This window comes from Uranotaenia lowii, chromosome 2 (genome assembly GCF_029784155.1).
Source record: "Uranotaenia lowii strain MFRU-FL chromosome 2, ASM2978415v1, whole genome shotgun sequence".
Taxonomy (NCBI): Eukaryota; Metazoa; Arthropoda; class Insecta; order Diptera; family Culicidae; genus Uranotaenia; species Uranotaenia lowii.
Window position 1 is genome coordinate 263,055,100 of NC_073692.1, and position 12,376 is coordinate 263,067,475.

At 42.4% G+C, this 12,376-nt stretch overlaps 2 protein-coding genes across 2 annotated transcripts; one reads left to right on the forward strand and one right to left on the reverse strand.

Annotated features, from left to right (window-relative positions):
• The first annotated feature begins 308 nt into the window (after positions 1-308).
• On the forward strand, positions 309-7,867 carry LOC129742592 (uncharacterized). The gene is made up of 4 exons (XM_055734511.1): positions 309-2,024; positions 2,222-4,000; positions 4,507-5,675; positions 7,687-7,867. Exons 1-4 carry the CDS (start codon positions 309-311, stop codon positions 7,865-7,867), a joined length of 4,845 nt encoding a protein of 1,614 aa, XP_055590486.1.
• A 1,125-nt stretch (positions 7,868-8,992) lies between these two features.
• On the reverse strand, positions 8,993-11,050 carry LOC129742593 (uncharacterized protein K02A2.6-like). Its single transcript, XM_055734512.1, has 2 exons — positions 10,511-11,050; positions 8,993-10,030 (listed from the first exon to the last, which is right to left on the reverse strand). The coding sequence occupies exons 1-2, from the start codon at positions 11,048-11,050 to the stop codon at positions 8,993-8,995; spliced, it is 1,578 nt and encodes a 525-aa protein (XP_055590487.1).
• Positions 11,051-12,376: the final 1,326 nt, after the last annotated feature.

Consider the following 12,376-nt stretch of genomic DNA (forward strand, 5'->3'; position numbering starts at 1 on the left):
ACAGGGCGGTGGGTGAGTACACATTCAGTTACCTGATTGTGTAGTTACCTCACACGACTCCTCCTGACAATCAGAGTTGGAAAATCGGCATAATCGGCGTGTACATAACAGCACGATTTATTGAAAATTTGCACCTATTTATCGCTATTTTAATTTGTTTTGATTGTTGTATTTATTTAATTTATTTTAATGTTTCTAGCCTTAATCAAATTTTAATTGTCCTTAATTTATAAAAAGAGTGAGTCCAATAATTATTTCTAAGTTTTACCAAAGATTTTATTAGCATTTCTCTGTGATATTTCTGTACAATGTCGGAATTTACTCTACAATATCGTTCGTTAAACGTGAACCATCTACTAGATGATGAATTAGAGCATGAGCTCACTATTCGCGCGGTTAAATTTACGAGTGGCGAATCGCGCGATGTGAAACGCAGAAAACTGCGAAATGCGATGAAACAACAACGCGAAACAAACCATTTCGAGCTTCTCCCGGTAGAAGAAAACGCGCGCGAATCAGAGTTCAATCTGATTGATGAAAAGATAGCGATAATTCGCGATATGCTAGATAATCGTCGTGCGCGGAAGTCTATGCTGGCCGAACTGAAAACGCGTCTTATTCATCTGTATTTCCGTCTAATCAGATTGAAACTAGTGTTCAATACGCAGAATCTAGAGGCCATTCCGTTGATGTTGCTCAATGACCACTTCTCTTTCCTTTCCAATGATCCGTCCTTAGCTGCGGAAACCTCGCGAAGAACGCTGGAATATATTGAGCAGTTGAGAGATTTTGATATAGGAAGTGATGAGTCTAGGAATGAGGAGGAAGAAGAGGAAAAAGAGGAGCTGGATGAAGAAGAGATAGCTAATTTTGAGAAAGACAGGCGTATTACATTCAGGAATAGGTCGGAGGAAATTGATTCAAGTACTCCTAAAAGAACACTGGAAAATAAACAAGAACTAAGTAGAGATTTTTCATTATCCGATGTTGCTGAGCTCATTTCAGAGAAATTGGCAGAATTTAAAATGGAAATTTTTGAAACTCAAGATAGGGATAAGAAACTGAACCAATTAAAAAAGAAACCAATTAACCGTGAAATTGGTAAAGCAGATTGGGGTTTGAAATCTAATAAGAAGTTTACTCCCACGCATTCTGATAGCAGCGAGAACGAAAGCATTTATGCTGCTAAAACTTTGAAGCGCAGACCGAGACCAGTAACTGACTGGAAACTGCGCTATGACGGTAGGGATGAAGGCAGACATTTAAACCGATTCATAACCGAAATTGAATTCTTGTCAGAGGCAGAGGGGATTAGTAAAGAAACGTTGTTTCACGAATCCATTCATCTCTTCGCTGGAGATGCTAGGTCCTGGTTCATTGAAGGGAAGAAAAACAGGCAATTCAGAAGCTGGAATGAACTGGTGGCGGAGTTGAAGTTGGAGTTCCAACCTCCAGAAATGGACTTCAACTATGAACAGCAAGCAGTGAACAGGCGTCAGAAAAGGGGTGAAAAATTTCAGGATTTTTACAACGCGTTGATGGAGATTTTCGGAAGGATGGCCGATCCCCCAACGGAAGAAAGGATCTTCCAAATCATGTTCCGGAACCTTCGAGCGGATTACAAAAATTCGTTAGTCGTGAAGGGGGTTAGGACATTGCATTCGCTCAGGGTTTGGGGTAGAAAACTCGATTCGGTGAACTGGTTTATGTACAAGAACATGGATCAAGCTCCCAGGCAAGGTCAGCTGCACGAAATCGCACAGTATCCTTCTCAGAAACAGCAGACATCTAACGGAAGGGATTGGAAAGGTAGCGGCTACCAAAAGAGCGCCGATTGGAAGAATTCGGGTCGGTCTGATTTCAAAGTTCAAAATTATGATCAGAGAGGTCAGACCAGTTCCAAGTTCCAGGACCAAAGGCGCCCGGAGCCGAGATCTTACCATTCTCAACCTAACGCTCAGGAAGGTAATAGCAGGACATCATTGGAAGCTAGAATAGCAAATTATCGGGTACCGGATCGAAACGTTTGTTTCAATTGCAGGGAGAAGAACCACCACTATGATGCTTGCTTAATGGAAAAAGAAAAGTTCTGCACAAAATGTGGCCTCCATGATTTCTCCCGTGACTCTTGCCCATTCTGTGAAAAAAACGATCGCACGTCGGCGTAAGAGGTCGCCGAACGTTCTCTAAAAATCCTCAAACCATTTTCGTTCCCTATCAGGCAGAAATAGAAGAGCTTATTATTCGCGTAGAAGGTGACAACCGCCCGTTTGCGAGGGTGGACGTGATGGGAGTTCAGGTTGTTGGGTTGTTAGATTGTGGGGCACAAATGACGGTTTTAGGTGTAGGAAGTAGGAAGCTGCTTGATGACCTAAAGCTGAAACAGTATCCCACGAACATAAAACTTTCAACAGCCGGTGGAACTGCCCTGAACGTTACAGGAATCGTTGATCTGCCTATGATGTTTAACGGTGAAACTAAATTGATATCTACAGTTGTAGCGCCGAACCTTAGTCGTCGTTTAGTTCTAGGAATGAATTTTTGGAAGTCTTTTGGAATAGAACCGTCGGTTAGTAGGATAGAGGAGATCGCGTACGAAGAAAATGAAGAACCGGAAGTAGAGAATGAAGAATTATTGTCATCAATTGAGAAGCATAGATTAGAGGAAGTGAAGAAAAAGTTTAAAGTGTACAAAGAAGGAGAAAGGCTTGATGCGACACCGCTCATGACCCATTCGATTGAGTTCACCGAGGAATTCAAGGACGCGCCACCAATTCGGATGAATCCTTACCCGTGGTCGCCTGAGGTTCAAAAAGCAGTTGATGAGGAATTGAATAAGTGGATCGATGCGGGGGTGGTCGAACAATCGCACAGTGATTGGGCTATGTTAATAGTTCCGGTTGTGAAGAAGGAAGAAAGCTCGGACTCGAAGGAAGGGAAACTTAAGGTTAGGATGTGTATCGACGCGAGAAAGCTAAATGCTAGGACCCGGAGGGATGCCTACCCACTTCCACATCAGGACCGTATCCTTAGCAGGTTGGGTCCAGCCAAGTATTTGAGCACTATTGACCTTTCCAAGGCATTTTGGCAAATACCGTTGGATCCAAAATCGCGAAAGTACACGGCTTTCCGGGTGTTTGGGAGAGGGTTGTTCCAGTTTACCAGGCTTGGAATGGGATTAGTTAACAGTGCCGCCGTGTTATCGCGTCTCATGGATCAGGTGTTAGGGTATGGTGAACTGGAACCAAATGTGTTTGTTTACCTGGACGACATCGTCATTGTAAGCAACACATTTGAGGAGCACCTCCGGAGTTTAGAGGAAGTAGCCAGACGACTCAAAGCTGCCAACCTTTCCATCAATTTGGAGAAATCCAAATTTGCTGTTTCAGAACTTCCATACCTGGGTTTCATCTTATCTGAAAAGGGATTCCGTCCTAATCCAGATAAGATCGAGGCTATCGTAAACTTTGAGCGACTTACGTCGGTCAGATCGTTGAGACGGTTTTTGGGAATGGTTAACTATTATCGACGCTTTATTGATAATTTCAGTGAAAAGACTGCGCCACTGACGGATTTACTAAAGGGCAAACCTAAGGTAATCCAGTGGAATGCGGATGCGGACCAAGCCTTCTCGGTCCTCAAAGAAAAATTAATAACAGCGCCGATACTAGCAAACCCAGATTTCCAGAAACCTTTCACGATCCAGACCGACGCGAGCGACACTGCTTTGGCTGGGGTTCTGACTCAGGAAAATGATGGAAAGGAGCATGTTGTCGCTTACTTTTCACGGAAATTGACCATGACCCAAAGGTCATGGAAAGCCGCTGAAAAGGAAGGGGCAGCAGCTATGGAAGCTATTGAGAAGTTCCGGCCATATGTAGAAGGAACACGATTCACACTCATAACGGACTCGTCAGCTCTTTCCTTCATTATGAACAGCAAATGGAAACCGTCTTCCAAACTTAGTCGCTGGAGCATGCTTCTACAGCAGTATGACATGGTTATACTAAGGTTGCCAGAATTTTTTTCACTACCATCCGGGCCTAGCAATTCCGGGCATTTTTTCAAAAAAACCTGGCAAAATCCGGGCATGGATTTCAATTTTTCAAATCCAAAAACCGGGCAAAAACCGGGCAAAATTTAGGTGTTATTATATATAAAAGCAAAGAAAAAATGCAAAAAACATCGAAATTAATATTTTATTATTGTAATGGCAGACTTCCAACAACTTTTTGGATCACTTAAATATTTAAAGGTTTCTAAAAGTAAATCAGCGAAATTATTTGAAACAACCGTTGAAAATTTCCATACCGATAATCGATTTTACTGAAACGTACTCAAAAACTTTGATTTTTTTGGTTTCTTTATAAAGAATGTTAAAAATCCGGGCAATATCCGGACTTTTTTCACGATATCCGGGCAACCGGGCCGGACCGGACTTTCTCGAAATTTTGCATCAAATATCCGGGCAAACCCGGATAAAACCGGGCAATCTGGCAAGCTTAGGTTATACGGCACAGAAAAGGATCCGAAAACGTGGTTCCGGATGCCATTTCTAGGGCTGTAGAAAGCATCGACACGACTAAGCAGGAATGGTATCCAAAGCTGTTCAATGATGTTGGAAAGAACCCCGAAAATTTCCCGGATTTCAAAATAGAGGACAACAAGTTGTATAAGTTCGTCGCTTCCCCCATGGACACTATGGACTACAGGTACGAGTGGAAATTGTGCGTGCCAGCAGAGCTTAGACTGGAGTTGCTGAAACAGGAGCATGATGAAGCATTACACCCAGGATTCGAGAAGACGGTTTCCAAATTAAAAATACGCTACTATTGGCCACAGATGGCAGCCCAAACCCGGAAGTATGTTCGAGCGTGCAGTATGTGCAAACAAATTAAGCCGTCAAATTTGCCTACCGTACCGCCGATGGGGAACCAGAGGTTGAGCAGCAAACCTTTTCAAGTCCTTGCCATCGACTTTATTCAAAATTTGCCCCGGAGCCGGAATGGGAATGCCCATTTGCTGGTCTTGATGGATTTATTCTCCAAATGGACCATTCTTGTTCCGGTTAGGAAGATCGAGAGTAAACAGGTGTGCAAAATTGTAGAGGATTGCTGGCTCCGGCGTTTTGGGACACCTGAGGTGTTGATAAGTGACAACGCCACAACGTTTACAGGCAAAGAATTTGGCAAGCTGTTAGAGCGTCGAGGAATCCGCCACTGGCCGAATGCAAGGCACCACAGTCAGGCTAATCCGGTGGAACGGGTAAACCGAACCATCAACGCCTGTCTGAGGTCATACATGCAGGATGACCAGCGGTTGTGGGATTCCAAGATTGCTGAAGTTGAGGAATATCTCAACACAACCCATCACGCTTCGACTGGTATGTCACCTTATCGGATTCTCTACGGACACGAGAAGATTCTTAAAGGTGAAGAACACAAATTAGAAAGGGACGAAAGGGAATACACCGTTGAACAACGTGATGGGTTGCGTCGTGATATGAATCAAAAGATGTACAATATTGTGGAGCAGAATCTGAAGAAAAGTCATGAAAAACATGAGAAGACTTACAACTTGCGTCACAAGAAATTCGGTCCATCTTATCAAGTGGGTCAGAGGGTGTACAAACGGAATTTCCGTCAGTCGTCAGCGGCTGACGGTTATAACGCGAAGTACGGTCCCTTATTCATACCTTGTGTAGTCGTGGCAAAAAGGGGGACGAGTTCGTATGAGCTGGCAGACCAGTCCGGTAGAAATCTAGGAGTCTTCTCTGCAGCTGACCTTCGTCCTGATGATCAAAGCTCATAATATGAACTACAGCAATAAAAATGCAAAAAAAAAACTGATCCAAGCCCCACCCTGAAATTCCCGTTTCGTGAACCAGACCATTCATAAAATGTTCAATGGATTCAAATAATGTTCAATTGTAATTGAAAAGCAAAAATCATAAATTTAAAAAAAAAAAAACAAAAAAAAAATACTGATCGAAGCCCCACCCTGAAGTTTTGATTTTGTGGTACTGACCATTAATGAAATGTCCAATTGAATCAAAATGTTCAATTGTAGTAAAGTTAAAAAAAAAAAAAATGTAAGAAAGAATCGAATGTTGCGAAAAGTATAATCCATAAAACTACTCACCGCTTTTGATACCGTTGGTAATCTTGGATTTACCCTAAAAATAAAAAGAAAAATAATTAAAATCATAATTGATAATAATCAGAAGTGATTATTTACAAACACACGCATGATCCAGGGTTTGATGCGTGGTGTGATGTCATCGATGCACCAAGGAAATTCGCGTGAGATATGCGTCGAGTTCATTCTCTCTCAATACGCGTGAGGCGTGAGATGGAGCCCATGTAGTACGCTTTGGGGAAGGTAAAGATGAGGCGTGAGTGTCGCATGAAAAAAAGGTGAGATCGTTATCGCCTTGGACACTTCTCATCTTCGCTGCACCTCTCAACCGTGTTGTTGCACAATGAGAGTGCAAGCAATTATTCCCTTTGCGAATTGTACAGACATGCTGAAATGAAAAAGAAGAATAAGAAATCAAGAAGAAACAAATAATTGGTTAAAAGTGAAAATTTAATGATTTTTGAAAATAGATTTCGGAAAATAGATCAGTTAGGATTGGATTAGATAGATTAAATAATATTGGATAGAATAGTTAAGAAAAGCAAAGTTATAATAGGATAGATAAAATTAGATGGTTTAGAATAGGTTGAAATAAAGAAAAATGAAAATTCTTCTGTATTGGCGCCATACAGAAGAGAAAGTGCTAGCACTGAATGGTAGAAGTATAGGGTAAATAATTAAAGTGGTCTTGAAAGAGTAAGAAATGCTGTAATCATAAAATCAGCCGGGCATTGCACGGCGCGACACGTGTTCGGGAAGCCATTATGAATTCGTTTGCTTCCAGTATCGCTCTTCACTGCCAGGACGGCCGCCTGGTCGAACTATGCTGGAACTGACCGAAATCAGTCCAACAAACATAGTTCTCATCGCGTAAAAGTTGCATCTAATGCTAAATCGTAAAGAACCGATCATTACCGTACTCATTTTTTTACCCGTCGTTCCGTTTATTCGTACCGTCCCGACCGCGTTGTTTTCGTCCGTGTGATTCGACCGCGTGTTTAAAAACAACTGACTCAACCTTGTCACATCATACCAACATGATGAAATGATTAATGGATGAACTCACTTACCGTTTAAATGTCAGGTGCTCGTGCTGTTATACAGAAACACTAACATGTTATAATCACCAGTGAATATTATGGCAGATTACATTCTAGGGTAATCTGACCAATAGTTGTCGCCGATTTTAAAGTGTTGTTTCGTTTCTCAAAATAATAAATGGTTTTTCTACTGCTTCATGTTACGGGGGGGTAGAAAGCAATTTTCAGGTGGTTTTCTTTGCCAATTTGAATTCTTTGTAGGATAAATAATCATGCGAATGGGCTTCTACTGATTATTTACCGTGGAGGGAGGATAGTGTAACCGTCGTTACAAACGCCTCAGATGTTTTTTTAATTTGTTTCATTTTAATTATTTGTCAAACTGTTGTTTTTCGTCTTGTTTTTAAAATTTAGATAGGATTAGGGATACAAATTATTATATAGGAGTTAGGTTAAACAAAAATACATAATTTGTTAGTTTAAGTTGGGCGTGTGGTTTCATCGGCAGCAAGGCTGCAACCAACATCGTCTTCAAGGTCGACATTGCATGTGGGTTGCATGCAATCTGCAATAACTCGCCCAAACGAGTTAGATGGGGTAAGGAAGAAGAATGCGGAGCGGAAACCCAAGAAGAAGAGTCGTTGACTCAGTCTCCTATTTCTTCCGGCGTTCGTGCGATGAAGACGTGATTGTCCAAGCTCCGTGTTGTTGAGTCTTGTGAAGTTTTGAACCCACAATCGCTATTTTTGTGTGAAGTTCTTGTGTTGCTGTTCACCGTTTTCGTCAACGTCGCACGATTCGGCCTAGTCCGCTTGAAGCGGGCTACGTCTAACCGTAATAGGACGTTAGGCCTCTGGTTCCAGAAAGGGAACCATAACCGCAAAGGAGGCCCATCTCTCGGGACTCGGGACAAGTTTCTCGGGTCTCTAATTCTAAAGGAGAGCCCTTCTCAGCGCGATCAATACGGTCTTGCCGTGGTCCGCTGATCGAGCCAAAGAAGGAAGACGCCGTTTAACCCTCACCTGCTTGTCAACGCCAGACAAGCACCATCCAACAGCACTAAGGAATATCTCGAGAGTGCGATTTCCCTACCAATCCCCGCCGCCATATTGGGAACCAATTGGTAACCGGAAATCCCCGAAAGAAGGTCGACCAGCAGTGAGCGCTCACCACCGTAGGTAGCATCAGCATCGGTACGTACCGCATCCAGCCAACTACAGCCCAACCCACACCCTACACACACTACACAGTAACGTTGAAAAATAAAAGCCATAAATTAAAATCAAAAATTCAAAGTTTAAAGTAGTTTTTCTCCGTTTAATAAATAATAATTCTTTCCGTACTTAGATTTGCTTTTGTTCTTTGTTTGTTTCGAAAAACCCACAGTTTGTCTTGTAAATTTTGTCCGCGTTCCCCTCCGATTACCCAGCCGTAGGCCGACCCTGAGACCTAGTCAAAGGAGTCTTCTACGACTGAGCTCAAATTATCCGGGAGTTGCTGGCCAATTAGTCTCAAACTTTCTTCACTTGAAATTTCTCAAGTCGAAATTTTGGTTCCAATTTTCCTGTTTCATTATTTCTGAGCATCACGAAGTCTCCTTCTTTAATGTCGGATGCCTTAGCATTTCGTCTCTGATCCGCGTATACTTTTCCTTTCAACTTTCTAATGGCATCGGTCTCTCGAACACCTTCATCTTGGCGCAGTGCAACTTCGGTTCTAATGGCTGGCAACAAATCCTTTATCGGTCTACCTGTCAACAACTCCATGGGTGCTTTATCCGTTACGGAATGAGGGGATGTGTTATACATATATACCTAATCCTTGATGGCCTTGCGCCAATCCATATTAGTGGCTTTAGCAATCCGCAACGTCCGGAGGATCCCCTGGTTTTGCCGCTCTACCAGGCCATTCATTTGCGGCCAATAAGGGATTATGCGAACCAGCCGTATGTTCTTATCCTTACAATATTTGGCAAACTCAGCACTAGAGAACGGAGGGCCATTGTCGGACCTAATGGTTTCGGGATAAGTCTGTTCATTGAATATTACTTCAAGTGCTTCAATTGTCTTCGACGCAGTTGTTGATCTCATTTCAATTACTTTTAGGTAACGGCTATAGTAATCGACAACAATGAGAAATGTGGCGCACTCTTTTGCAGAAAAGAAATCAATCACAATTTCCTGCATGGGCCTATCCGGCATCTCCTTCCTCGACATCGGCTCAGGTGGCGATTGTCGGCTCACAGCAGCACAACCGGCACATTGTTGTATGGCCACCATACTTTTTCGCGAAGATATCGACGCATGATAACTACTCCATGGGTGACAACGATGGGCGATGTCCAGAGCCCGGGGTCTTAGCGATTTCGGAAGTATTATCCGGTCATCTCTCACCAAAATGCCTTCGAGAATCCCGAGCTCTTTGGCTAAAGCTTCGTAGCGTATCAATGTTCGTGGCCAAACCCCCGTTTTGATAGCTTCCATAACTGCCATGGATGTTTCGTCATTTCCGGTTTCGGTCTTAATTTGGTCCAAGGTTATAGCTGTCAAGCCCTCTCCTATAGCAAATAGAAAGTGAGTCGAACCTTCATCGAATGGAGGATCTGTTTGGATACACAATCTCGAGAGAGCATCTGAAATATTCGCCAAGCCTGGAATATGTTTAATTTCGAAGTCGTAGGGCTGAAGGCGTAAAGCCCAGCCTTCGGCCCGACTGATTGCTCTTTTATTTTCCTTAAGTCTGCCACCGAAGATAAACTCTAACGTTTTGTGATCGGTGTATATAGTAAAGTGTAAACCAAACAAGTAGATGTAAAGTTTTTCGACAGCCCAGACGACCGCTAGGGCTTCGCGCTGAGTTTGAGGGTAAATGCGCTCAGTTTGTGTAAGCCCTTTGGACGCGAAACATATGATTCAGGGGACATTGGTTTTGTCTTTCTGAATTAATACCGCTCCTAATCCAACTGGTGAGGCGTCGACATAGAGTTCGGTACAATCGTTTGGATCAAAATATCCCAACTTCCGTACATTGCTTGAGAGTTCCCTTTTCAAGTCTTCGAAGGCCTCACTTTGTTCTGGACCAAATACCGATACATCGCTTCAAATGAAATATGTAATTATTAATCAAACCAATTATCGTTTTTTTTTTATTTGAAAATAACCTCTTATAAACTTTCTCAAAGGTTCCGTCCGAGTAGAGAGGCATGGGATAAAATGAGCCACAAAATACACGAGCCCCAGAAAGCTTCTCACTTCCTCTTTCGTTTCGGGTTGTCGAAAGTTTTTGATGGCTGCGATTTTCTCATCCGAAGGGCTGATCCCATGAGAGCTTACTTTGAAGCCAAGAATCTCTAGCTCATGTACAGCAAAGCAGCATTTATTCTCGTTCAACTTGGCGTTATTCTTCTCCAGTATTTTCAGGACTTGGTTAAGATGTTGGTCGTGTTCATGACGGGATTTTCCCGAAACGACTATGTCGTCGATATAGACTATGACCCCTTTGACATGACCAAGCATTTCCATCATTATTCGCTGGAAAATCTCGGGCGCGCAGGTGATGCCAAACATAAGACGTTTGAAACGCATCAGCCCTTTATTCGTCATGAATGTTGTGACGTTCCGAGATTCTGGGTGCAGTTCTACATGATGGAATGCCGAGGAAATATCCAGTCTAGAGAACACGGTAGCTCCTCTCAGGCTGTTTAAAAAAGTTTCTATAATTGGAAGCGGAAAGTGCTTCCTTTGTATAGCCTGGTTCGGGTATTTCATGTTTATGCACAAACGTATATCATTCCGATCTTTCGGCACGACAACCATTGGAGAAATCCATTCTGGAGCACCCTCTACTGGCTCGATGATATCGGTACGAAGCATTTCGATGATTTTTTCATCGACTTTGTCTTTTAATGGCTCTGGTATTCTCAGGTAGGATATTTTTTTGGAGGGAACAGATTTGTCAATGACGAGTTTCAGTTGTATACCAGGAAATTTTGGAAACGGTTGGGCTGTCTCTTCTATAGTTTGCACATCAAGGCCGATTTTAAGAATTCTCAAATCTTCTGCAGTAGACTTGCTTAGTAACGATTTGTTGGCCCTCTCGATGACAAAAAACTCAGAAAAGATGGTAGGTTTCATGGGATCAACAGAAATCCACGCTTCGAAAGTGGCTATAACGCGAGTTAAGAATTCTGCCAGTGGGATTTCTTTTCAAAAAAGGTCTACACCTGACTACTGTTCAACTAAAACTGATTTTATTCAACCTGCTTCAGAAAGAACACACCTTTTACATTCATACATGTTACCGACTCGTGGAATGCCTACTCAGCGCTTCCATTGTGGGAATCGGTCGTCCTCGTTGCCGGTTGATGATACTCGATGCCGCTACTGATTCAGGTGACACCCAAAAAGCTGACTACGACGTCTGGCAAGAGACGGCGTTAACTTGCCCTTCCTTAAAGATGAACCTCCTGGTTCATGATATCCGCTATGGAAAGTGGTTTAAAATTTTCAATGCCTTTTCCTGATTCTAGATTTTCAACCTTTTCCTTGACATTTGGTGTGGTCTGTAGTTTAATATGTGCTGTTCTGTGAAAGAAAATACTGAAGACAATAACGATACCAATTATAAGAGGAAGAAGAGTTATTCCTCCAAATATTGTCCAATGTGGGAAATGCAAGCTGTTGTTGTTTAGACGCAGGTAATCCAGATCTTTTCGAGCTTCTATGTGAAGCTTGTGGAGGTGTTCCATGCTCAGGTTTAGTACATCACCATTTTTGGTAATGGAGATTCCGTCCAGTGGCAGGTGAAGGGGTATACCAGTGACATTCCGGATTTTACTGGTGTATGAATTATTGTTGATTATCAATGTACAATTTTCGTATTGTAGTAAATAAGATCCGTACAGGATCCTCTCAGCAGTAATACAATCGGATGATAGGGTAAAGTTATTAGCGGCGTTGATAAGTATATGGTGCATATCAATCTGTACAACTTCGTGTTGTATCGGGTTTAATGTGTAGTTACAGATGGCTGCTTTTCCATCTAAGAGATTTGGTATGCATGTAGAATCAGCCACTTCAGTATCTTCAATATTATAGATTGTCGGTTCTAACGTCTTGACGGTTAATTTTGCAGTTGGATGAATCAGGAGAAATTTCTTGGTTGTATGGATTTGTTGATGGTTGTGAAGTATTGGGTAA

Bases quoted from the DNA above. Each gene is read 5' to 3' on its own strand.
- LOC129742592 (XM_055734511.1), top strand. From the start codon at position 309: ATGTCGGAATTTACTCTACAATATCGTTCGTTAAACGTGAACCATCTA. The intron at 4,001-4,506 runs GTTATACTAAGG...TGGCAAGCTTAG, and splicing joins TTCTACAGCAGTATGACATG to GTTATACGGCACAGAAAAGG. The intron at 5,676-7,686 runs GTACGGTCCCTT...TTTCATCGGCAG, and splicing joins GCTGACGGTTATAACGCGAA to CAAGGCTGCAACCAACATCG.
- LOC129742593 (XM_055734512.1), bottom strand. From the start codon at position 11,050: ATGCTTCGTACCGATATCATCGAGCCAGTAGAGGGTGCTCCAGAATGG. The intron at 10,031-10,510 runs GTAAGCTCTCAT...CCTCAAACTCAG, and splicing joins TAGAGATTCTTGGCTTCAAA to CGCGAAGCCCTAGCGGTCGT.